This window comes from Phoca vitulina, unplaced genomic scaffold (genome assembly GCF_004348235.1).
Source record: "Phoca vitulina isolate PV1807 unplaced genomic scaffold, GSC_HSeal_1.0 scaffold35, whole genome shotgun sequence".
NCBI lineage: Eukaryota > Metazoa > Chordata > Mammalia > Carnivora > Phocidae > Phoca > Phoca vitulina.
The window spans coordinates 11,695,649-11,722,404 of NW_022589738.1; the positions used below are offsets into that span (position 1 = coordinate 11,695,649).

Here is a 26,756-nt window from a genome sequence, read left to right on the forward strand (position 1 = left end):
GTGCTCCATTCAGTACGTGCCCTCTTTAACACCCATCACCAGGCTAACCCATCCCCCCACCCCCCTCCCCTCTAGAACCCTCAGTTTGTTTCTCAGAGTCCATAGTCTCTCATGGTTCGTCTTCCCCTCCAATTCCCCCCCCCCTTCATTTTTCCCTTCCTACTATCTTCTTCTTCTTTTTTTTTTTAACATATAATGTATTATTCGTTTCAGAGGTACAGATCTGTGATTCATCAGTCTTACACAATTCATAGCGCTCACCATAGCACATATCCTCCCCAATGTCCATCACCCAGCCACCCCATCCCTCCCACCCCCCACCACGCCAGCAACCCTCAGTTTGTTTCCTGAGATTAAGAATTCCTTATATCAGTGAGGTCATATGATACATGTCTTTCTCTGTTTGACTTATAAAATTCTTATATAGTAATATCTACTGTGCTTTTGTTAGAGTGAAGGTTTTAATGGAAGAATGTTTATAAAGTGCCAGCACATGGTAGTGCTCTGTGAATAGTCATTGCTAGAGTCAGAACATAGTACCCTCTAGCTAAAAACCATTTGGTCTGGGCATATTTAAGAGAACACTCTTAAACTGTATAAGATAGGTAGAATATAATTATTTCATTCCATTTCAGAAGGAACTACTTACTTTATTTTCCTTTTTTTTGGCCTACAAACTCTATCGAGGTATAAAACATTCCCATTACCCTAGGAAGTTCACCAGTGTTCCTTCCCAGGTACCCACACTCTCCAGAAGCAACTGCTCTTTTAATTTCCGCCACTCTCTGGTAGTTTTGCCTGTTCCAGAACTTCATATAAATGGAATTATACATTATCTACTCTTTTGTATGTAGCTTCTTTCATCTAGCATAATGTTTGGGAGATTCATCCATGTTGTATGTATTAGTAGCTCATTCCTCTTTATTACTGATTAGTATTCCACTGTAATTCACGATGAATATCATCATATATTTTAAAGAACCAAAACCAGGCATGGCCTCCAAAAGGAAACAATGCCCCATTATTGCCAGGTTCTGAACAATAGGGTGGAGAAATGGACACACATCTGAAGGAGAGTTGGGTGTACAGAAAATTTCATCTACCTCTCTCAGTTCCTCACTTTGCTTTGCCTGGGAATTCCCTAGCAGAGATGTTACAGAGCTTTAAAGAGTTTGACTTCTCAGTTGAGATGGTGTCAATTCCTCATAATTTTGTTTTCTACTTTAGTTCTTTTTTTTCAAAGTGCTATTTTTTTTCCTTTTTCTTTTATTGTAGGCTTTGCACTTCTGGGAGGACACCCTTGTTTTCTTACCACACAAGATATTCATTTGGGTGTGAATGAAAGTCTCACGGACACAGCCCGGTTTGTAAATCTTCTCTTCAAAGCTTATTTCAGAAGTGATGAATTTCAAAAAGAAAATATGCTTCTCTTTAAATAAGGTTTTTTTTTTTTTTCCTCTCAGCATCCTTTGTACTGTTCTCTGTTTCCTCCTTTCTCTCTTTACCTGATGTTCTGAATGCTTCTCCCCTCATCCTCTGGTCACTTTCTATCTGTTAAGATAATTTTTTTCTTAGCAATTTGAAGAGGTTTCTGATTATAAAATTTCAAACTTAGGGAAACCTAGAAAGCGTCAAGTGTAACTCATATTTGACAGTTGAAGAAATAGATGTCCAGGGAAACTGACATGGTCAATGACTCATAACTTAGTTAGCATCCCAGAGCAGGTAATACTATTAACAGCTAACATTTATTGAGCATTTATTATGTGTTAGGCATTGTTCTAACTCACTTAATCCTATAACAACCCAAATAGATTGGCATAACGAGGTGAAACAACTTAATTAGGAATGTACTAGCTACTATAACATAAAATCTCAAAACGTCAGCATTGGGTGTTATACGCAAACAATGAATCATGGAACACTACATCAAAAACTAATGATGTATTGTATAGTGATTAATATAACATAATAAAATAAAATAAAATAAAAATGTCAGTGGCTAACATAGTGTGGATATTCCTGATTGGTAAGAGGGAAGGATTAATTATTCATGTGGCCCTTCAGGGACGCTGAATGAGAATGGCTCTACCATTTTCAGCGTGTAGCCTCCAAGGTTGTTCTGGGTGTTAACATCCCATCAGGACCTAGGGGAAGAGAGGATGGAGATGGGATACTTGCTTCAAACTCATCTTAGCAGAGAAGTGACACAATCACATCCACTCCCATTCTATTGGCAAGTACTAGTAGCTCACCCCTACTCAGATGAAAGTAGAAGTAGGAAAAGCCTCTTAACAATTATATTATAAAGACTGAAACATAGGCCCCCTGATTCCCCATGCAATGATGTCACCATTATATCATGTTTGGTTGAGAAATACAAAGCAAATGTCTTTGTTTAAATATTTCGCCCTTGATATCAAAGACTAATGACTTTTTTTCCTGAAAATGATGTGCCATCAGTAACTCCTTGCAACACTACTTTTTATGGTACCTGCTCTAGTATATACTAAAGAATCTACCCCATTTGAATTGCTAAAGAGATTTGAAATAACTCATCTTTAAGTCTTTTAGTGACATTATTTCAGATGGACAATGTTAGTATTAAGAAGTGTGGCGTTCATCTTCTGGATGCATGGAACTAAAAGAATAAATAAACATAAATGAGTTTTTTTTTTCCAATTATGCTGCCACTGACTGGGATTACATTTGCCTACTAATTCTGCTTCCACAAAAGTAAACTATACTTTACTCAAATGCAAATATTACAGGCTGGTTAAGGGATGAAGCCAGGGGCACATCCAGGAGAGAAGTTTCAGTAGGGATCCTCCATATAGAACCAAGAGAACGATGGTGAATAAATCCTGTGTGAAGTAGTGGTTGGAAAAGGATAAAGTTGGAGGAATAGCTGAGCATCCAATAAAGAGTTAAGGAGTGCATATTGGCAGCCAGAAAGAGGTCAGGACCCAGAAATCAGTGGAGTGGGACCCAAAAGCAAGAGACAAATAGGGGTTGAAAGCTGAGAATGAGTATAAACATATTCTTTGCTGTGCTTGCTGTTCACACAATTCCCACTTCAAGTCCTTAGTTAGAGGAACTCTACACAGAACCTGAGAAAAACAATCTGCTCACAAGTTCTAACATAATTGGAACCTTTTAGTCTATATAATTAGTTCCATTGCTACATAGATATATGGATACATAAAAGTGGATCCATAGAATTCATTCTGATCGTTCCATCTTATCCAAAAGACTCTGAATAAAAATAATAGCTCCTCCCTAAAGGATGGGTTTCTTATACTATTATCTCTAAATCTTTGTAAAAACCTTAAAAATTATATATTATTGGCCCAGCTTTATAGACGACAAAACCACAACTCAGAAAAGTAATGGAGCTTAGCAGCTAAATCAGCATTTAGATCATGCTTTTTTTTTTTTTTAAGCGATGCTGTTTTGACTACCCCTACTACCTCTTATATATAGCCCACAAGAGGGGAAGTGAAATACATTATGGAAAGCATTGGCTTGCATGTCATGAAGTCCCCAAGACCACCCCCATGTTTGATGATTCACTAGGAGGATTCATGGACTCAGCATATAGTCGTAATACTCACAGCTATGATTTATTACAGTGGAAGTATAAGCACAATCAATGAAGGGAAAATGCACATGTAGCAAAGTTCAAGGGAAACCAGGTGCAAGATTCTAAGAGTCCTTTCCCAGTGGAGTCACTCAGGACATGTTTAATTCCCTTAGTAATGAGTTGTGACAACACCTGTGAAATGTTACCAACCAGGGAAGCTCCTTAGAGACTCAGTACCCAGGGTTTTTATTGGGGGCTGATCACATAGCATCCTCTGTTTGACATATACCCAAATCCAGACTCTCAGAAGGAAAGCTGGTGTTCACTTTAAACCATATTGTTTATAAGAAAAAAAATTTAGGCACAGTGAGCCACTCTTATCAGTCCTGGAAACCCTCCCCAAATCAAAGTTCCCAGATGCCATCCAAAGGCCAACCTTACATGCAGGCCTTTCTTTTAAAAAATATATTTATTTATTTATTTGAGAGAGAGAGAGTAGGAGGATGGGCAGATGGGGAGGATCTCAAGCAGACTCTGCTCCACGCTGAGCGCCTAGCCTGACACCAGGTTCGATCTCACAACCCTGAGATCATAACCTGAGCCGAAATCAAGAATCGGACGCTTAAGTGACTGAGCCACCCAGGCGCCCCGACACAGGCCTTTAAAAGGCTATTAGTCAGGCATGGATTGAAAATCACAAAGCTTGAGATCTAGTCCAAGCTTTGCCACTTACCTACTGTGACTCATAGGTGAAAACTTCCCTGGTTTATTTTCTATAAGATGAGGGCATTCTGAAAACTTCCCTTAGTTTACTTTTCTATAAGATGAGGGCATTCTGATCCTTAAGGTCCAATTTATACTCTCCAGTGCATGTGAGTGTATTAGATGTCAAGTGGTGGTCCTTACACAGAGGTGTATCCCAATGCAGAAAACTGCAGAATTCTGGGCCCCACACTCAGAAATTCTAATTCTACAGTGAGAGCTCAGATCGTTTTGAAGAATCTATATTTTAACAAGCCCCTCAAATGATTCTTTTGCATGGGTGGTTGGACCACACTTTGCAAAACCCTGAATTAGAAGGCTGTGTAGTGATCCTGGGCTGTTGTGCTGTCAATCTATGGTAGTGTGTGAGTGAAGGGAATGGTAAAGAAGGGTCAGCTAATAAAATATGTATATGGTTTCATGATAACTGATTGTGAAGGGTACATTGATAGTGGAGGCAAAATGATTTCAGATTTGTTATTCTTAAAATATATGTGGACACATTAGCAGAAGCAGAAAAATGAAAGGAGTTTCTGCTTTGGAGAGTAGGTGCTAGATTAGGTATTAGATATGTTGCATTAAAGGCTGAACCTCCAATGCAAATGTCCACAAGCCACCGGAGATAGACCTTGGGTGAAGTCGAGAGCTGGATAAGTAGAACTGTAAGCTCAGTGGTAGAAAATGAGCTCCAGAATCTCCCTGTGGGAGAACTGCAGAAAGTTGAACCTTGAGGACAGGTGCAGTTAGGGAAGGGCAGGGAGGAAATGCTTAGGGTACAAAGAGAATAAGGATAGTGCAATAACAGAAGAGGCTGAAATGGGCAATGGGGATGTCAGAAAGAGGGGCACAGTAGCTACTGTGGAATCTGACTTTCTTCTATGTACCCCGTTACTGCTTAATCTGCCAAAATATCTGACAAACAAGATATGGCTGAGATTCAGAAATTCAATAAATCTAAATTGAAGAAGACAAGAGAAATCCACTGCCTTTCACAGAAGCAATTGAACTGGAGAAGCAAGGAAGTGAATCTTAATGACATCTACCCTGCCAATATGCACCGTACAATCCATAGCAATTGCCTCTTTGCTTTCTGTGGAAGTCCAACTTTGTAAGATGCAAAGAGATTGGATGATGTTTAAATGACAGTGCTGGCCTTTTCAAATCAAGAGAATAGTGCATGCCTCACACTGATTGATGGTGTTGCTTCTCCATCTGCCTGTCTGGCTACTTTGGGGGCCTGGTGGAATGAAAACAGTGACTGCCCATTGGTGAAAGGAGAACCTAAGGGGGAATACAGTGAATGTGGCAACAGGAAAAAAAAAAAAAAAAAAGAAGAAGGCAAAACTGGGCTAGTCTCCTAAAAGCTGTTAAGTGCAATTTCCAAAGTGTTAATTATTTAGTCAAATGATTTAATTATTTGTTTATTCAAAAATATTTATTGAATGCCTAGTTTTTCTTCCAGGAATTGTTTTAGCACTGACAATAACACGCTGATCAAATCAAACAAAATCCTTGTTCGAGTGGAAATTATAGTTCAGTGGAAGAGGGCTTTCACTAAACAAAGAAATAAAGCATGAATAGAATAGCAGGTTGGGATACGTGCTATGATGAAGCAAAAGCAGGGTGATCTGTGGGTGGGGTGGGGCTGACTTTCGATAGCGTGGTTAGGAAAGGCCTCTCTCCGAGGAGCTGACAGTTGAGAACTGACTGAAAAGGCAGAGGCACGTATGCAAACCTGTGGGAAAATGCATCGCAGATAGAAAGAACTGCTGCTACAAAAGCTTAAGGCAAGAACAAGTTTAATGTATCCAGGAAGAGAAGGACAGCAAGCAATGTTTTAAAATTTGCAAGTAAACATATTTTAGATCTTCAGATAATTAAAAAAGTACCCTTACAAGTTGGTCCTGTCTTAGCCACCAAAGGAAAGATAAATCAGACCAAGAAGTACCTAAATACACATTCAAAATAAAATGTATTGCTCTTTACTTTCTTGACTACAAGAATAAAACCTGTCCACTCTTCAAAATATTGTGGGCAAATTCTCCTTAGCTAAGTCTGAGTTCAGTATTGTGTAATCTGAGGGTGCTAATGGGGAATAAGGGGAGCACTGAGATGGAGCTGTTGGCTGATATTGTGGAAGAGCTGGTGTGTCGGGTTCCCTAAGATCACCCCCAGGTTCAAGAATTCATTAGGAAGGCTCACTCATAGGACACAACATACGGTCATACTAATGGCTAAGATCCATTACCAAAAAAACCAAAACAAACAAACAAACAAACAAACAAACAAAAACATACAAAGGAAAATCAGCAAAGGAAAAAGGTGCATGGGGCCCAGTTCAGGGGAGACCAGGCACAAGCTTCCAAGGGTCCTCTCCCTGTGGAGCCACACAGGACATGCTTAATTCCCCCCAGCAATGAGTTGTGTCAACACATGCGAAATGTTGTCTATCAGGAAAGCTTATTAGAGACTCAGTGCCCAAGATTTTTATTGAGGGCTGGTGACATAGGCACCCTCAGGCTAGCATAAACCCAAATTCTAGACTCCCAGAAGGAAGGGAAGTTTTCGGTATAATCCATAGTATTTATACAATTTAGGCAGTGAGCCATCCTTACTATTTCCAAGAATGGTGGAAACCCTCCAGAAGACCAAGTTCCCAGATGCCAGCCAAGGGCCAACCCTGTAAGTAGGTCTTTCAAAAACAGCCATCTCAGGACTGCTGTGTTAACTCATGTTTTGCACTGCTGGGTTCTCATCCCTTCTGGATTTTGCTAAATGTCCTTTACCTAGATACACTCTAACTGGTAAGGGAGTATATATTGCATCCACGGAAGGAGAGCCTCAAGAATTAAACTGTTTCCTCAGTTCAGTGTGGATCCCTGTAGGGCCAAGCTCCCAACAGACAGAATCAATCATTGCTCACTTCCCTCTTTTGAAAAGTCTCTCTTAGCAATTCTTTTCCATTCCTAACATATCATAAGACACAAAAAATACGTATTTTTTCATTTAAATTTGCTTCAGATTTGAGGGCGTTTTCAGATTTTGGCAATTCTCTGGTGCTCTACTGGGGTTAGAGTCCCACTCTTAACCTCTAAGCCTTCACTCTGGGCTTGTCCTTTTAGATGTGACACCCAGAAGTGACACCTTAGCATGACTGAGATCATGGATTCCTTGGAAGTTTAAAATTGGATGGAATTTCGCAATGGCAGTGGGACATTATCTCTCCACATTCGAGGCTTTCTGTGTCTTCCATAATGATGGCTGTTGGTGCCTAATGCTCTGAGTCCGCCGTTGAAAGGGGTATAATAACTTTACACTCATCTTCACTTTCATACAGCACCTAGTGACGCAGCCTCAGGAACGATGTGTATGAAAGGCTCCACAGAAAACCAAACAGTGTAACCTTGTTCTACTCTAACTACTTTCCCTATAGACATAATTAACTTACAGTACCAATGGCTAAAATGTGTTCCACCAATGTAAAACTAGTAGAAAGGAAAATCAGCAGAAACTACTGTATTTCTTAGGGCTGCCATACAAATGACCACAAGCTTGGTGGCTTAAAACAACAGAGATTATTTATTCGCTCACAGTTCTGGAGGCTAGAAGTCCAGAATCAATGTGTCAGCAAAGCCATGCTGTCTCTGAAGGCTCTGGGTAGAATCCTTCCTTGCCTTGTCTAGCTTCTGATGGCTCTCGGCAATCCTTGGTGTTCCTTGGCTTGTAGCTGCATCCCTCCAAACTCTGCCTCCATGTTCACCTGGGCATCTTCTCTGTATGTCTCTGTGTATCCCCTCCTCTTCTTATGAGGATATTGGTTATCGGATGTAGGGCCCACCCTACTCCAGTATGACCTCATCTTAACTCATTACCTCTGCAAAGACCCTATTTCCAAACAAGGTCACATTTTGAGTTTCCAGGTGGATATGAATTTAGGGGACACCATTCAACCCACTACACAATCACACATCCACATGCCCCTGCAACAGCATGGAAAGGTTTCAAATCATAGTCATTCTGACAGCTCAAATAATGGAAGTTATAGAGGGATTTGTGGATGAGCACAGTCCTCAAGAGAAGGAGTGAACCACTATCATATTGAAAGGAATGTTTTAAAAAAGCTGGAATACTATTATTGAAGGTATTTATACAAGTGATATTAAGACCGAAAAAGGCAATCTTAGATTTCTTACTAAAACGTTTTAAAATATTGCACCTAATTAGATACTAATAAATTGATATATCTATAAATTGAAAATATGGTATCTCCATGAATCTTTACAGAGGTCACCAAAAAGCTAGCAGGCATGGCTGTTTTATGTTCTTGGGTAAATGGTAACAAAATTCAGTCCTTCACAACATGAACTATGACTCTTCATAGTATAGAGGCAGTTTCCCATAGTGTAAACTGCAGGGGCTTTGAAGCAAGGTTGGGCTTCAGTTTAAGTCACAACTCATACCACACTGGACTAGTTGCTTCTGAGTCTTAGGTTCCTCAGCTGTAAAATGGAGATACAAATACTTATCTCAATGAGTTACATGAGGATGAATGACATAATGGTTATAAAGGACAGGCACACAGAATAGATTCGAGCAATATTGACTGAACCAAGTTATGGCCTGATTCAATCTCAGTAGAGCTCTAATTTAATTCGAGACATCACTGTGGTCTCATAGTCAGCTTACAGTGACCCAACACTGAAATTCCTATAGCACATTTTGAGGAGGTCATTGTCAATGCCATTATGCCCTATCCATTTATCCCTAAGGTCCTCAAAACTAGGCACTAATACCTAAGTCAAAATAATCTGGCCATTATAGAAGCTTTCATGAATAAATTGCATGTGGCAATTATTCAACATCCCTGGATTTCTTCTAACACCAGCCCGTTTGAGAGGAGCCCATCTGCGTTTGCTAAAGGTATTATTTTGTGTCCTCATTGTTCTTATATTGATATAACTAAAATTATAACCTGGGTAGAGATATCAGAGCACTGGAATATTCTCCATCCTGGAGGGAGACTCAGTTAACCAGTTTATTCCTTGACCAATTTACTTTGGGGATAAAGTCTTTGCCTCCTCTAAGGCCTTGGCCTGCTTCAATAAAAAATAAAAATAGGAACTATCCATTTTTTAATAATAACAGATTTCTCCGTGGTATTATGCATAGCCAAAAATTCCTCCCACTGCTCGCCAGTCAGCTATTCAACTGACTGGAGGTGTCACTGATAACAAACTGGAATTTAGGGGGCACACAATCTGATTCAAGGCAGGATAAGGACAAAAGGAAGAATGCGTGGCAGGACCCCATGAGAATACAAGTTCCGTTTGCTTTTGGCTTTTGCAACACATTCACCACGTTCCAATACATTTAAGAACAATTCAACTTCTAACAGCATCAGGATTATTGTATGATTGTCCATCTCACCAGTATCCATGTTTGCTCTTAAGATCTGGCCCAGGACACTATTGATGTTTTCTTTTCTGTTTTGTTGCTTGTTTTGTTTTGGGGGTGTTTGTTTTGTTTTAGTGTCTGTTCACCCAACCACATAGACTCTGCATCAGGCCTTCCTGGGGCCATGGGGGACTTTGCTTACGGTATTTTTTGCTTTGTTTTGCTTTGTTTTGTTTTGGTCTTCTGGGGGTTTTAATTAATTCCTAAAAAAGTTTTGATCTTACACCAAAGGTAAAAATATCAAAGAATAATAGAAATTCGAGGTCAGAAAGGTCTTTATGGGTTATTTAGATCAGCCATCCTTTTCATGCCTCCTCCACACCATTTCTTCAAAATTGTCCTCGAGTTTACATGAAAATATCCACTATCAGGGCACTCTACATACCGTGCGATCTTGTCTCATTTTTATGCAGTCTGACTGTTCTGATAAGAGTTTATACAAACTGCCTGAGAGTTCTCTTCTACATTAACTTGAAATTGGTCTTATGACTCCTGTCAATGTTCTTCTGTTCTTTCATCTCTTTGTAAACTCATTTTGAGTTTCGAACTTTTAATATGTTCAAAGGCTTCAATTCATTGCAGTTATTATTCTTATTGTTGCTCAAATTACCCCATATTTGGCCAATGTGATCCATCCTCAAGTTGGCTACTGGGTCATTTTGACATAACTCTATCAGGCTTTGATAACTCCCTTGTTTTTTGATATGGCAAAATGTTCCAGGCTCATCTTGTACATTTCTTCACCAAGGCTAAGAATTAGCCATTGCTCAAAGAAGCCTTAATTCATTCTCAATTACTTTCAAAATCATGTTTGGAAGAAATGTTCTTTTTTGAATGATATGAGGTTTTTTCCCTTGGTTATTATAGTAATCATCCTTTTGGTAGAAAATACTAAAAGAGATAGAAAAATATAGATAGAACCACCAATACTGCCATCATCCTGAAATAATCAACGTTAACATTTTATCTCCTGACCCATCTTTCCATTTAAAGTCCTATGCCTCAGAAAAGAGGTGATGGGGGTAGGGGTAGGGGGAATAGACCACATTTTAAACATTTAAGTAAAATCAAGTTGAATAGATGTTTTAACTTGTGGATTGTTTTTTATAAACCCTAATATTGGCCATTGAACATTCAGAGGAAACTGATACATGTGAGAAACTTTAACTTTGGGTAATTTGGATCTTGCAAAAGCTGTTTTGCTACCATCGTTGACAGAGGCCCAAGATTGTCTACAAAGCTGCAGGAATCCACCAAGTGGCAAACAGAACTCTATATATTCAATGGAAATGAAAAGAGACAAAAATCAAGTCATTATAGAGCTAGAAAGAGTATTTTAACTTGTCAGCCTTTCATTTGTAGCACATATAACTCAGCTCTTACAATGCTTAAAGCTGGGGTTTCAAATTGATGGAGAGGCATAGAAAGCCCAGATTACTGTTAATGGCTCTGTAAGACCAGCTCTAGTTATAGCTTTGTCATTGTTTCCAGTGAAAAGGTTTTTTGTTTGTTTGTTTGTTTGTTTTAAAAAGATCTTTAGTAACCTGGAAGAAGAAAAATAAGAGTGGTAATTTCTTTATGATTTATAGCAACTTTAAACATTAAGTAGAAAGCAGCATCATTGACAAAATAATAGAACCAAGTAAGTAAAGGTCTTTATTCTCTTTGTTTCCATAAGTGATTCCAGTGTGAAAACAATCTGGGAGCTGTTCCTTTGCCCCTTGTATCATTAATTCTATTTCACCTTCAGCTTCTGTGGTGGAAGGATAGAAGTGGCATTTTCTATCAAGCTTTGTCGTACTCCCTTTTGCCCAGAGATGCTTGAATGTCCACAGGGCTTTCTGTGCCTAAAGCCATGGACCCTACTTTTTGTACTTTGTTGACAGTCCAAAATATTAATCTTATGAATTTATCAAGCATTTGGCATTCCTTTAAACATAAAAGAGCTAGCATTCCTTGGTGGTTCTCCAAGTGTGGTCCCCAAGCCAGCAGCATAAGCAGTGTCTGGGAGTTTGTTAGAAATGCAAGTTCTTTGGGGCCCCAACCCACACCTACTGAATCAGAAACCCAACCGACTGTGTTCCAACAAGCCCGCCTGGTGATTCTGACGTGTGTTCAAGTTTCAGAACAACTGCTTTAAACAGTCACATACTACTTAACCAATAAATCAAATACATATTAAATGAACAAAACAAGTCTCCTCAACCGTTTAAACACCGATTGCAAACTTAAATCAAATGCTTTTAAACATTTAACTTAATCACAAGCCTAGCATTTTTTATTTCCTTGGATGCTCTGAACATTGTAAAAAGGAAAAGACACAGATAAAATAGCCCATTGATTACAGAGCTGATTAATATTTTAACAACAAAACTGGGCACCACGCTATAAATATCATAGATGTTGTTTTACATTCTTATCCCTACTTTTATTCTTATCCTTATATGGCCCTGGAATTGAAACTTCTCTACATTGCTGGTTTGTCAGGAATTCTACAAAAGACTACTCTGACACCTTTTCAGGACTTATCTCTGTAATTTTACCAAACTGGGAAGAAAAAAAAAAAGAGTATCTCAGGAGGGTAGGGAATGCAGGTTAAGTGGATTGCTGAACACTCAGTTTTGGTTGGGTTGTGGTAGTTCAAGATGAACTAAACTCACATGGCTGGCCACTAGGCTGAATATATTTTTAGCACATCACTTTCACTTTTTAGCATGGATCTATATTGGTTTCCTATTGGTGCCTTAACAAATTACCACACACTAAGTGACTTCAAACAACACAAATTTTTATCTCATACTTCTGGAGGTCAGATGTCTAAAATGAGGCCACAGGTTTGTGTTCCTTCTGGAGGCTCCAGGGGAGAATTCAAGTCCTTACCCTTTCCAGCCTTCCTCCATCTTCAAAGCCAGCAGCACAGCTAGCTAGCATCTTCTCTCTTTTCTGACCTCTTGCCTCTCTCTTATGAGGACCTTGTAATTATATTGGGCCCACCCCAGGATAATCTCTCTGTCTCAAGACCCTTAATTTAATCATATCTACAAAATTCCTTTTGCCATCTAAGGTAGCCTAATCACAGGTTCTGGGTATGAGGACATGGGCATGTTTGGGTGGGGCAGGACTCTGTCTACCATAGGATTCTGATTTTAGTTTTTTCATACAGATTCTGACTTTTCACAGAAATTAAAAGATAAGGTATCCTTTAGGTTTTATTTTCTTTGTTTTTCATCTCTGGCAGACCCACTGCAATTTCTTCATGATATATTAACCTGGCCTGGTTTGGATATTTTAAAATATATGCCTTTCTTAATGACATTGTTTTATAATTAGTCGGGTCATCAAGAAGTTTTATTCCCAGGGAGGCAGGAAGGTGAGTCTGAAAATTTAGATTCTTCTTCAGGACAGTTAACTAAGTTATTTTGGAATAAATGGTCGTATCGTCTTTCTAATTGGAAACTGTATATGGCAACTGGTGCTAGTTAACTGCTAGACTCCCTTTCTACTTCACTTTATATAAAACCACAATGCTGATGGCATCTGCTCATTTATGTTAGTTTCTACCATTTCTAGGAATTTGGCTTATAAGTTAATGTAATTCTTTGTGATTTACACACATTAAAAATGGTATGTATCTATGCTTTATAAACAGAAATATACTAATGGATCATTGAACACTACATCAAAACTAATGATGCACTATACAGTGGCTAACTGAACATAAAAAAAAAAGAAATATACTTAACAGGAACCCATAAAAGATCTATCTGTATATATAGTTATATATAAACACCTTACTTAGTAAATAAATTCAAATGTACATGGTAATAGTCATTCCTCACTGATACTACAATTATATTTTTGTACATTTTTTTGTATTAACTCTTTATTAGCATGATGGACTTTTACAAGTGCAACTTGTTTTATTTGATGATTTTTATTACTGTAGGTGATCACAACTTGACAAATGGGAGCCTCTTTAAGTTGATTTTTTTTCCTTTTAGCACTGCCTCTACCATTTTAAAATCGCTTTTGCTTCCTGGGAACAACAGGGTGTTATAGATTTATACTGATTTTGTCCAGCCTAAGGACATAGAATCGACTATCCTGTAATAGTTTCTGGTTTCCTTTTTTTTTTTTTTCTTAATAGAACAATATTAAGACCAAATTCTGGGCACTAGGGATACTTAGAAGTGTTGAAGAGGAAAAGATTATAGCTATTGCTGCTGCCATGGGACTGTTCCTGGTAGCGACTGAGCTGAAAGGAAAATACGTCTTTTTTTTTTAAGATTTTATCTATTTATTTGTTTAGAGAGAGAGAGCAAGTGCACGGAGGGGGAAAGGGAGAGAGAGAGAATCTCAAGCAGATTCCATGCTATGCGTGGAGCCTGAGGCAGGGCTCGATCTCACAACCCCAAGATCATGACCTGAGCGGAAATCAAAAGTCGGCCACTCAACCAACTGAGTCACCCAGGCGCCCCGAAAATACCTCTTTTATAAGTGTATAAGATCTTGTTCTTTCCAGTATAGCATATCATGTTGTTAGTTCTTACTTTTCTTATACTATGGGATTTCAGCGACTACTAAGACTTTCTGCCTCTCCATTGTTCCATCTCACAGCAGAATATCCCACTCTCCTCCCACCTCCTCTCTCTCTATTTTTGAGGACAATGGTTCTCAGTCTTGTTTTCATATAGGAATAACTTGGTAAGCTTTAAAAATATCGATGTGAATTCTCCACCATATCTTCTGCTTTAACTTTCCAAAGGGTAGAATATGGCATCAGGATTTTTATACCTCCAGAGGTGATCCTAATGGGTAGTCAAGGTCATGAACCTCAGTAAAACAGACCAGGTACTCTCCCATAAGATTCTACCATACAGTTTCCTGGGATACCAAGTCCATATTATAAACAGGGCAAGTAAATGTATGCTTGCCTTTTGGCTGCTTTGCTTTGAGAGCTCTTGGGATTGTTCAAGGGAGGGAACCACAACTGCCCTTTTTCAATCATCTTGAAAACTTCATGTCTATAGGGCATTGACTTCTCCAACTGCTCCCCTCATGTCTCCCTCTTTCAGCCTCATCTTTCTGCATTCTTTCCTAATCTTGCTCTAATTACTTCAAGGTTTGCAAGGCCTTGGTTTCCTTATCATTGAGGTTAAGATAACATTTACATGTAATACACATTAAATCTAGCAAAACTCACCAATACATTGTAAATTCTTGAAACAGTAAGAGGTTGGAGGCCCATGGTTCTAGCTCCCTAAAATTATTTGAGAAGCTACAATAGAAGTAAAATCGGACTTCCCTTCTGAGATTCTAGAAGGTCAACTGCAATGGTTAATCCAGATTATTTTTTATCCTATTGGTACACAATTTAGGAAGTGATGCATATTTAAAGAAGTCCTTTCCAGTCAAACACTCCTCTACATCTCTCTCTCATAGGATTTTAGGTATCATAAAGATAACCAATTCTTCTGAAATAGGGAATTGATAAGTGATTACAGTTATAAACCTTAGTGGGATATCTACCTTCATCTAAGTGACTTCGTCATGATAGAGTTAAAAGCCTGCATTCCATACCATGAAGCATCAGTATATCTGTACTGGGGAGGCAATTTTTATTAAGATCTTGAAGAAAAGGAAGAAGATTTAAAATTCTTTTAACATAAAGCTTTTGCCTTAGAACAGTGGTTCTCAACGTTTGTAAGGTTATCTGAGTTACCTGGGAAACCTGGTAATAGTACAAAGACCCAGACTTCTCCCCTATTTCAGGAGCTTGGGCCTCTGTAGTTTATTAGTTTTTTATTTAGTTCTGATACACACCAAAGTTTGGGAAACATTGCCATTGGTCATCAGATGGCTCAGGGCCTGGTTATTCTAATGAGGGAGGCCTTAATGGAGTGGATTATTCACTTCTTAGGATTTCAGATGCCTTTTTCCTTCAGTTGAACTAGAAAGCACTCCCTACCAGAGATTACGGACAAAATCCTGTTTTTGTGGGCTGCCATCTCTTGGTAGTTTTTTTTGGCCTGGTTAGGGTTCTAAGAAAAGAATGGATGGTACTTTTAAAAATATGGTGGCCTCAATTCTGTCTTTATTAGGCATCTCAAACTTTAACATGAAAATTATCACCTGGAAACCTTGTTAAAATGCAGCTTCTGATTCAGTAAATCTGGGTGGGGCCTGTGATTCTGCAGTTCTTTCTTTCGTTTCTGGATGGGGCCTGTGATTCTGTAGTTCTTTCTTTCTTTCTCTTTCTCTCTCTCTCTCTCTCTTTCTTTTCTGCAGTTCTAACAAGTTCCCAGGTGATAGTGATGCTGTTGATCTGAGGAGTGAGGTGCTAGCTTTGGTTGTCAACCTTGGATGCACATTGGAATCTCCTGGAAAGTTTTTAAAAAATACTGATCCCTAGGTCCTATCCCTAGAGATTCTATTTTTCTGACAATAATTGATAGAGATTATGGTCTGGGCACCAAGAATTTAAAAAAAAAAACTCTCTAAGTGACTTTTATATGCAGCAAACATTTGAAAACCCGTCTTAGACATCCATCAAACATCATTTGTTTTGCAAGAGAAACTCTAAAGTGGCTCTTTCATTTACCTCTTTCATGCTACAATATACAATGTGTTTAGATAGTTAAGAGCACTGGATTCCAAATCTTGACCCCTCCACTGATGCCCTGCCATGGGAAGTTTTCTTTCTTTCTTTTTTTTTTTTTTTTTAAGATTTTATTTATTTATTTGACAGAGAGAGAGAGACAGCGAGAGAGGGAACACAAGCAGGGGGAGTGGAAGAGGGAGAAGCAGGCTTCCCGCAGAGCATGGAGCCTGACTCAGGGCTCGATCCCAGGACCCTGGGATCATGACCTGAACCCAAGGCAGACACTTAACGACTGAACCACGCAGGCACCCTGGAAGTTTTCGTCAGAAGTGGTCAAATAAGAAACATAAAGATAATATAGTGAATTTCCTAACCTAATTTAATTCAATTTCAAGGATCATTCTTTCAGATTAGGTCATTCATACCTCTTTTGGCGTTAAAATGCCCTTTCTTTTATTAAATGAAGATATTAACATATTATATGTGTATAATTGCTTGTTGTTTTATGCCCCTAATTTGCTAAGCAAAAAGTTGGCAATCTTATGATCTCCATGTGTTTTTGGAAATTGTGCTGATCCATGAAATCTGAAAATCTGGGAACTATGGGTATGAGAAATCTATGAAAATTTGAAAAAAATGTGAATATTGTTATAGGGAAATGGTTTTCAGTATTTAATTCTCTAATCCCTGGGGGCAAGGAGCTTTTTTAGTGGTTCTTGAATTTTATAAGCACCAACAGTTTTCTACCGATTGAGGTAAATAATATATCTCAGATATATAAGAGGGACTCATTTTCCAAATATATGATAATTAAAATACAAATTTATGAAGACCTTACTGAATATATACTAGCTTTAGTTTTTATGCATTAAAAAATTTTTTTTAATCTTTTTATTCAAGTATAATTAACATACAGTGTTATATTACTTTCAGGTGTACAATATAATGGTTCAACAATTCTATACATTTCTCAGTGCTCATCAAGATAAGTGTACTCTTATCCCCTTTATCTATTTCACCCATCCCTCCACCAACCTCCCCTTCTGGCAGCCACCAGTTTGTTCTCTGTAGTTAAGAGTGTTTTATTGTTTGTCTCTTTTATTTTTTGTTCATTTGTTTTGTTTCTTAAATTCCACATATGAGTGAAATCATATGGTATTTGTCTTTCTCTGACTTATTTCACTTAGCATTATAACCTCTAGATCCATCCATGTTGTTGCAAATGGCAAGATTTCATTCCTTTTATGGCTGAGTAATATTCCATTGTGTGTGTATATATATCTATATATCACATCTTCTTTATCCATTCATCTATTGGTAGACACTTGTGTTGCTTCCATAATTTGGCTATTGTAAGTAATGCTGCAGTAAACAGAGGGGTGCATATATCTTTTTGAATTAATGTTTTTACTTTCTTTGGGTGAGTACCCAATAGTAGAATTACTGGATCATACAGTAATTCTATTTTTAACTTTTTGAGGCATGTTCATTCTCTTTTCCACAGTAGTTGCACAATTTGCATTCCTACCAACCGTGCATCAGCATTCTATTTTTTCCATATCCTTGCCAAAACTTATTATTTCTCATGTTTTTGTTTTTGATTTTAGCCATTTGGACAGGTGTAAAGTGATACCTCATTGTGGTTTGATTTCCATTTCCCTGATGATTAGTGATGTTGAGCACCTTTTCATGTGTCTGTTGGTCATCTGTATATCTTCTTTGGAAAAATGTCTATTCAGGTCCTCTGCCCATTTTTTAATTGGATTATTTGTGGGGTTTTTTTTTGGTGTTGAGTTACAGCTTCTTTTGACATGGTAATAATATCTACTACTTTTTTGATCTCTTACTATGAATAAGGCATTGTACTAGACACTTTAAATAGGTAATCTCATGAAATCCTCATAACTCAATAGGATAGATATTATTATTATGACTTTAAAGATGAAGAAACTCAGTCACAGAGAAATTAAATAACATTTCCAAGGTCACACAGCTAGTAAGTTACAGAACCAGAATAAGAACCCCAAACCAGATAGTTTATAATCATGACTATATTTACTCTAACTACTATCATGAGAGGCTTTCCAAATTTTTTTGTCATTAAAAAGAATTCTTTAAAACTGGAATGGTTAGAAGCCTCTGTTGTAGAGGTTTCCCTTTAAATAATAAGAAACCAAGATTTTAAACCAAAGGCTATCTTTGCTAGTCTTGCAAGGTTGAAGACTTAGCTGAGGAACCACCCTCACTCTGATGCATGGAAAAAAGTTAAAATCTGGATCCCAGGCTTTCCTTCCAGATATTTTCATGTGCAAAGTTGAGGCAATGTGTTGTAATGGTAAGAACATGGACTTTTTTTAGATTGATTTATTTATTTGAGAGAGAGAGAGAACGAGTGGGGAGAAGGGCAGAGGGAGAAAATCTTCAAGCAGACTCCCCACGGAGCACAGAGCCTGATGTGGGGCTCAATCTCACAACCCTGAGATCATGACCTGAGTGGAAACCAAGAGTCAGACACAACCGAATGAACCACCCAGGTGCCCCAAGAACATGGACTTTTGACTTCAATTGACTTTGGTTTGAGTATGAACTCCTCCAACTTAATTAGCTGTGTGATCTGGGGCAAGTTTCTTAACCTCTTTGTGTCTCAGGTCCTTCAGCCATAAAATGAGAATAAAAACATCCATCTTTCTGTGTGTTGTTTGAATTCACAGCCATGATTTGGTTCGTGTTGCTTTTTTGGTGGATTTTTGTGTTTACGATGTTGAATACTTTCTGTCTTTTTCAGAGATGCTGATAGCTATACAGGGTGCAGGGACAAAGGCTGAATGCCTTCTCAGGCTTGGCCCCTACAGGAGTTTATTGTGGTCTGTGTCATTCAAGTTCATGGAGAAGTAGACTCCAAAATGGAATTAGAGATGCAAGAGATTTATAGGGCAAAAGAACTGTGAAGGATGAAGGAGGGAGGAAGCAGGAGTAGGCAGGGAAAGCCTTCAGACCACAATGCAGGTCCTACCCCAGTGAAGGGAAAAGAGGGAAGAAGGAGGAGGGTAAAAAGAACCTGAGACTGCAGCACAGCTCTGAGAAAGCCTTGGCCAGGCCAGTGGGGGACCTCAGAGCAAAGACTGCCCATTGGAGCAGCCCCATGTCAGGCACAATCGCTCTGCTCTGGTGCCCCCACTGGGCTCAGCCATTGGCTGGGAATAGCGTGGGGGGAGCGTGGCCTTAGTGGAAACCCTACAGCGTATCCCAAAAGTACAGCAGCTGGGAGTTGTCCGCTAATGGGACTCCTCCCAGAAGGTTTCCTCTGGTGCGGCGATCTGCGTGTGTACCTTCATGGCTGCCACACAGGTACTTTCAATTTTACAATGTATACACGTCTGGGGGATGATGTCAAAGAAAATGAGCCACATGCCAGGTCATTAATGTTTCTCTGTATACCTTGTTTTTTGTGTTGTCCCTTTTAAGTTTACCAACTGCCCCTTATCGATTATAATTCATCATCATAACTTGTTAGGCCCACAATTGTTTTCTTATCTCTGTAAAAAGTAGTAAAATCAGTGGTCACTGGATGAGATCAGTGGAACAACATCTGGCTTCTATAATGACTACATGTTTAATATTGCTTTTATTTTTTTTAGATTTTATTTATTTGAGAGAGAGAGATAGTATGAGAGAGAGAGTACGAATGGGGGGAGGCGCAGAGGGAAAGGGAGAAGCAGACTCCCTGCTGAGCAGGGAGCCCTGAGGTGGGGCTGGATCCCAGGACCCTGGGATCATGACCTGAGCCAAATGCAGATGCTTAACCAACTGAGCCACCCAGGCGCCATAATATTAGCTTTTAAATCTGTCATGTTGATAGGTAGCTGTAACTTAGTAAAAATTCTCATTTATTAGCGTTTATTCCTGTTTGAGATCATGTTTAAAGAAGGAATTATTAAGCATGATTAACTTAGATGATCTTTTCTTGGTTTCCTGCAGTGTGTTGTCTAGCATGACAGATGCAGTGCTGGCTCGAGTGTACAAACAATCAGATCTAGATACCCTGGCTAAAGAAGCATCCATCCCAATCATCAATGGGCTGTCAGATTCGTACCATCCTATCCAGATCCTGGCTGATTACCTCACGCTCCAGGTTGGCTTATTTGTTTGCCTTACACAAGAGCAAAATAAATAAGTTGTTCCCGACTAGCTCTAAATGGAACGATTTAAATCATGGTATTGTTGTTTTGTTTTCAAATATCATTTTGGCAAAGAATTATAGCATATGTGTGAATATTAGATCTCCAAGGGAGACGGGGCATTTAAAAAACAGATCATCAGATCCTTCTGTTCACAACTCAATTCCCAACCTCTTTTAGCAGCCCCCCCAAACCCCTCTTCTCTCAATCATTTTGCTTTTTGGTGACATATTTAACACAATGGATGAATAGAGAATGCTGGTGCATACAGAATCGAAAAGCTTTTTTAACCCTACATGTATCCGGCTCTGTGGCTTGGGAGTGAAGACTGGCAGAGTATGCTTTGAATATTCAAAATGGTCAACTACCAGATCACTTTCTGAGAAGGAGGTCGTTTTCTATCATTTTAATAAACTAATTGTTTGAGACTGGAGTTAAGAACATGTAGAATTTATAGAATTGAGGCAAATTTAGCCATGTCCCCTTAAATTAGAAACTTGAATAACTTTGAAAATATTCATCTCATTTGGTTTGCCACAGCCAATCTACATGGTCTTGCCACCAGGAATCCTGACAACCATGGTTTCTGTGTCGATGGACTGTCCTGGAAAGACAGGGAAAACTGGATAGGTCCATATTTCTCCTTATTTGAATAAGCCACACACATATTAATGTGAAGTTAAACTCAAAATGAAATGGAACTCTTTGGTGATGAGGATAAGATTCATGCAGAGAAGATGACACAGCAATGTCAGATACCAAGTGGCTGCTTGCAGCTGTGGCTTTACATATATGCCAGATAATTTAATGCTTCCCCCTGGGGCTTCATCATTACTAGATTACAAATTTGTTGAAGGACAATAAAATTTCCTATTCACCATATTGTCCCCTGCAGGACCTGGTGCAATGCCTTGATACAGAAGATACTCAAAACAGTAGTTGAATGAATAAATAGCAGCTTATTAAGAACATGGCATCTAAATCAGATGGACTTGGATTTAAATCCAAGGTTCGCCATGTAGTAGTTCTGTATCTCAAAGTTGCTTAGCCTTTCTCTTTTTAAAATATTACCTTTATGAATATATAAAATCTGTGAAACCTACAGACAGTTCAAGAAAAATAAAACAAACACCCTTGTGCCCATTACATAGTTTTGTCAAATCTTACTTTAGGATTTTTTTGTTTTTAAACAGAGTTGAAGCCTACTGCGTAACTCTCCCTGATTCCATTTCCTTTCACCCCACAAAGAAATTATTATCCTGATGTTTGTATTTATAATTCCCAGGCATGTGTTTATACTTTAACTACACATGTCTATATCTGTAAACAATCAAGAATATTAATGGGCATGTTTTTTAACTTTATATAAATGCAAACATAGACACCATGTTCCACTGTTCCAGATGCATTGTTTCCCCATTCTAATACCAATGAATGTAAGCTCCATAAAGGTAGTGATTTTTTTTTTTTTTTGGTCTCCTTTCTTCATTGTTCTCTCTCCAGGGCCAAGGAAAGCCTCTGGACATTGATGGCACTCAATTTGTTGAATGAATGAATGAATGAATACAACAAAGATTCAGATTTGAAATGTATGAAACTATGAGTCTCTGTATGAGTTCATATGATGTCATGGTTTAAGATATTAAGTCGTTTTGCTATTTGTTGTGATTGTACATTCATGTATTGAATTGCTCTGTATAATGCAAAAAAAAAAAAAAAACCAACCAAAACCTAGTAGTTTATTCATTCCAACAAAGCTTTAAAAATGAGGTGAAGACTGTTTCCTTTATTTTAGCCTTAATAATTTTTTCACATAAGTGGATTTCCTCCTGGATGTAATCTTCTCCTCCCTTGCCTCTTAGGAACACTATGGCTCTCTGAAAGGCCTCACCCTCAGCTGGATTGGGGATGGGAACAACATTCTGCATTCCATCATGATGAGTGCTGCAAAATTTGGGATGCACCTTCAGGCGGCTACTCCAAAGGTAGGGGGACTTTCTGCCTTGACACTAAGCCCTTCTTAAATGAAAACAACCTCTCTTCCATTCAAGGAAAGCACAGGTGAGCCCACAAACTTAAAGCTATGTTACCAGCCTTACTATTACAGCTACGTGGCCTCTGGAGTGCCCATTTCCCTCTGGAGTGCCCATTTCCCTCTGGAGTGCCCATTTCCTCTGGAGTGCCCATTTCCCATCTTGGCTGATGCCTCTCATCTGTGAGGCTTTCCTAAAAGCCTCTCTGAATTATCCCTCTGACTGCCCTGAAACCAGCCATTATGATGACTGGCATCCTTGTGCACTGCTACCACAAAGGCTGAAGAAAGCAATGAAATCCAGACAGCAGAGAATTCCCAAGGCATGGAGAGAATGTTGTCATTTTTCTAATACTGCAATTTAGTAGAAAAATGTCAATCTGGTGTGAAGGTCACAGTGATGGCATCTACACCAGCTTATATTTAAAACTCAACTCCAGCAGCCTTGCGGCTTTTTAAATCTGAGTCCCAGGCGGCTGTGAAAATGCCCCCTATATACTTCCTGCTCTGCTGCTAATCTCACACAGCACGTACAGGAGCCATGACTTCTTTCATGGGTCCAAAGTAACCCTTTTGATATGTAAGAAGCTGGTAATGGTTGCTGCCTCTGAGAAGGGGAATTGGGAGGTTCAAGGACAGAGATAGGAGGGAGAATTTATTTTCATGGTATATCCTTTTATATGGTTTGAATTTCTTAACATGTTTATATTTTACCTACAAAATGACATAAATCCATAAATAAATACACCCAAATAAAAAATATAGATGCCCCAAAGAGAAGCCCTATGTTAAGATACCCCCAGTCTCATACAAAATAAATAGGCATTTTAGAGGACAAAAATTAACCCTCCAAGAGACTCATACACAAACCAGTCCTGAAGGATCCCCACAGAACCTTTTAAATACCCCATCACTAATAAGTCAAGCAGAGAAAGTCAATTATCATAGGGTTTCTCTTATTTGTGGAACATAAGAAATAGCATGGAGGACATTAGGAGAAGGAAGGGAAAAATGAAGGGGGGATATCGGAGGGGAAGACGAACCATGAGAGACTATGGACTCTGAGAAACAAAGGGAGGGTTTTAGAGGGGAGGGGGGTGGAGGGATGGGTTAGCCCGGTGATGGGTATTAAGGAGGGCACGTACTGCATGGAGCACTGGGTGTTATACGCAAACAATGACTCATGGAACACGACATCAAAAATTAATGATGTAATGTATGGTGATTAACATAACATAATAAAATAAAATAAAATAAAATAAAATAAAATACCCCATCACTACTGAATATTTCCCCATTATGTTTCTGATTGGCTACTAATATCCAATCAGGAGTCTTTAAAGGGAAAACTCCCCTAAACAGAGACTGCTTCAGAAACAAAGTGAAAGATAGAATTGGCCCTCTCATTAAGAGATGACTATTCACAATTACTGTGCACTAGTGTGTTTCTGGCCAGGCATGTGTTTGCTGTTATCTCAGTAGTGAGTGTGAGGGTTCACTCTGATAAGCTAAGACATCCAGAGGCAAATATGTCAGGCCTAAAAATCACTCCCTGCTTCTGCTTCTTGAGTTTGAGATGTTTATTTGCCAATCACCAGGAACATGAATTACACAATGTGGGTTAATGGCTGAACTTCTCTAGTAGGAAATACCCAAATCCCCAAGGCTTTCATGTGCTTTTCACCCCTTCCTGCATCAGTGTCTTCGGCTGGGTTCCCCACAAGGGATTTGATGAGGATTTGTGTACAGGTGATTTATTAAAGAAGTACTCCTAAGGAAAACCTGTAGGAGAATAGGAGAAGAACAGAGAAAGGGAAGAATCTAAGCAAGAGGGCCATTTATAGTCACCAACCATCCCGGTTTGCCTAAGATGGAGGGATTTCCAGGAACATCGGACAATCGGTGCTAAAACCGGGAGACTCCCAGGCAAACCGGCATGATTTGGTCACGCTTGTGCCACGTCAGGCACCATCCTACAGAAGGAAGCTTCAGCCTGATCCCACAGGTGAGCTCAGGAGCATAACTTATGCCCCAGAGTTGTCTCAACCTGAGGCAAGGAGGGTGGGCTTTCTTTTTTTTTTTTCTTAAAGATTTTATTTATTAAAAAGATAGAGAGAGAGAGAGAACACGAGCGAGGGGAGGGGCTGAGAGAGAATCCCAAGCGGGCTCCACACTGACAGCCGATGCAGGGCTCGATCTCAGGATCCTGAGATCATGACCTGAGCCAAAATCAAGAATCAGATGCTTAGCCAACTGAGCCACCCACGTGCCCCCGAAGGTGGGCTTTCATCCTTTGAACCAGTCATTGGTCAAGGGCAGCAAGGGGAGGTAGGGTGGTAAATCCCCTGGCACTTTTGGTAGGAAAAGCAGCTGGGTAGCCAGAGGGCTGTCTTCTGAGGAAGAGCTGCAAGTGCTGTTAAAAGCCCATTGAAAAGGGGAGAGGGAGCAAAAGCTATAAAAAGGAGTCCTAGGATGGCACCTGGGTAGAGCACCGGCATTGTCCGCTGCCTCCTGCCAAAGAAAAAGGAAACAAAATACTTTTCCCTAGTGCTCTTGCTGAACCAGTTTGAGTCAATGCGCCCTGCTGCCTCAGTTTGCAAGGGCTGCCATAACAAAGTACCACAAACTGGGTGGCTTTGAACAACAGAAATTTATTGTTTACAGTTCTGGAGACTAGAAGTCCAAAATCAAGATGGTGGCAGGGCCCACGCTCTCTCTGAAGCCTCTAGGAGAGGATCCTCCTTGTCTGTCTCCACAGCCCCAGGCTTCCTGGGCTTGTGGCTGCATCCCTCCAGTCTCTGCCTCCATGTTCTTGCCTTTATGCCTGTGTTTCTTTATACAAATGCCCCTCTTCACAGGAGGACATCAGTCATGTTAATGTAGGCCCACCCTAATCCAGCACAACCTCATCTTAACTCATTACATCTGTGAAGACCCTCCTAAGTAAGGTTACATTCTGAGGTTCTGGCTGAGAATGAATTTTGGGAGGATACTATTCTACCTAATACACTTGCCATAGAAGGAATGGCGGGCACGGACCATAGCATGTATTAGAAACCACCCTATTATAGTAAACTGTGGGGACTCAGAGAGAAAACTCTTACAGCAGATAATTCTCTTTCATTCAGTATAAACGGAAATGAAGGGTCAGATCCGACATGTGCTTAAGGCGGTTCTTCTTCACTTTATGGGAAAAGTTAGCACACTGTCACTACAAATCCAGTTTGAAGAAAGGCTCTGTATTAATGCAAACTATGATTGCATTTGGTTTTTACAGTGAAAACATATCTTAACAATAACTGTTCCCTGCTAGAAGATGTTTCTGGAGAGGCTTTATTCTGTTGGAAAAATATAGGATTTAAACATTTTATGGTGTGTCAGAGATGTTTTATTAACACCAAAGGGAAAAATTTGAGTCTTACAAAGTAGGTTCAGTATTGTTCTTATGCAGAAACTCATTTAAATGACAGAGAGCGCTGAAACTTTGTTAAATCTTAGTGGGAGTAAAAGTTTGAAAAAGTCTTTGGGAAAGTCTGATAGTGCAGAAGTTGTTCAGTTAATTTGTAAGTAGGCCTATTTTCTTTCAAGATAAAGCCAGGAGATTTATTGTAAATTTAAGAAGCCCTGAAGTTTCCAAGGCCATAATTAATCTATTTCCCCATTCTTCAACTGAGAATAACTTACATGTTCAAGAAAACATAATTTTGTCCTTGACTGTAAAATTGCTCCATAAACTATTGATGGTAATGATTTTAACATTGTTCTAAGTGAATATTTAGACTGAACTGGGTTTGTTAATCACCTTCTTCCTCTGGTTTTAAGATTTATGTAAAAGCCAATGAGTGATTTAGTATTGAAAGCTGAGCTGTGAGTAAAGAATTTCTCTTTGTATTCTCAGTCATGGCCCAGTGCATGCAAGGTTGGGTGATTTTCTAATTTCCAAACCTCTCTGTTGGTTCTCGAAGTACTTATTGATTCCTTCTGTAAGAATGATTATATGTAGGGAGTATAAAACCTGCTCTCTAGAGGGAAGGCTAAATTTTCAGGGCAGGAGGCACACGGGGTAATGGCCAAGTCTCTTCATTTATGTTTACTAGTATGAATGGTCACAACATTAGTTACTAAATTAGCAAAGCTTTATTAATT

General features: G+C 39.1%; 1 protein-coding gene and 1 pseudogene across 1 annotated transcript in view; both read left to right on the forward strand.

The window, feature by feature from the left end:
* The window catches only part of OTC (ornithine carbamoyltransferase), a 60,644-nt gene that overhangs the window by 21,833 nt on the left and 12,055 nt on the right, over positions 1-26,756 (forward strand). Inside the window, exons 4-6 of the mRNA XM_032426679.1 lie at positions 1,276-1,363; positions 20,379-20,532; positions 22,441-22,563. Coding sequence (XP_032282570.1) covers positions 1,276-1,363; positions 20,379-20,532; positions 22,441-22,563 — 365 coding nt within the window. The remainder of the gene's footprint in view (positions 1-1,275; positions 1,364-20,378; positions 20,533-22,440; positions 22,564-26,756) is intronic.
* On the forward strand, positions 1,693-5,378 carry LOC116645974 (annotated as a pseudogene).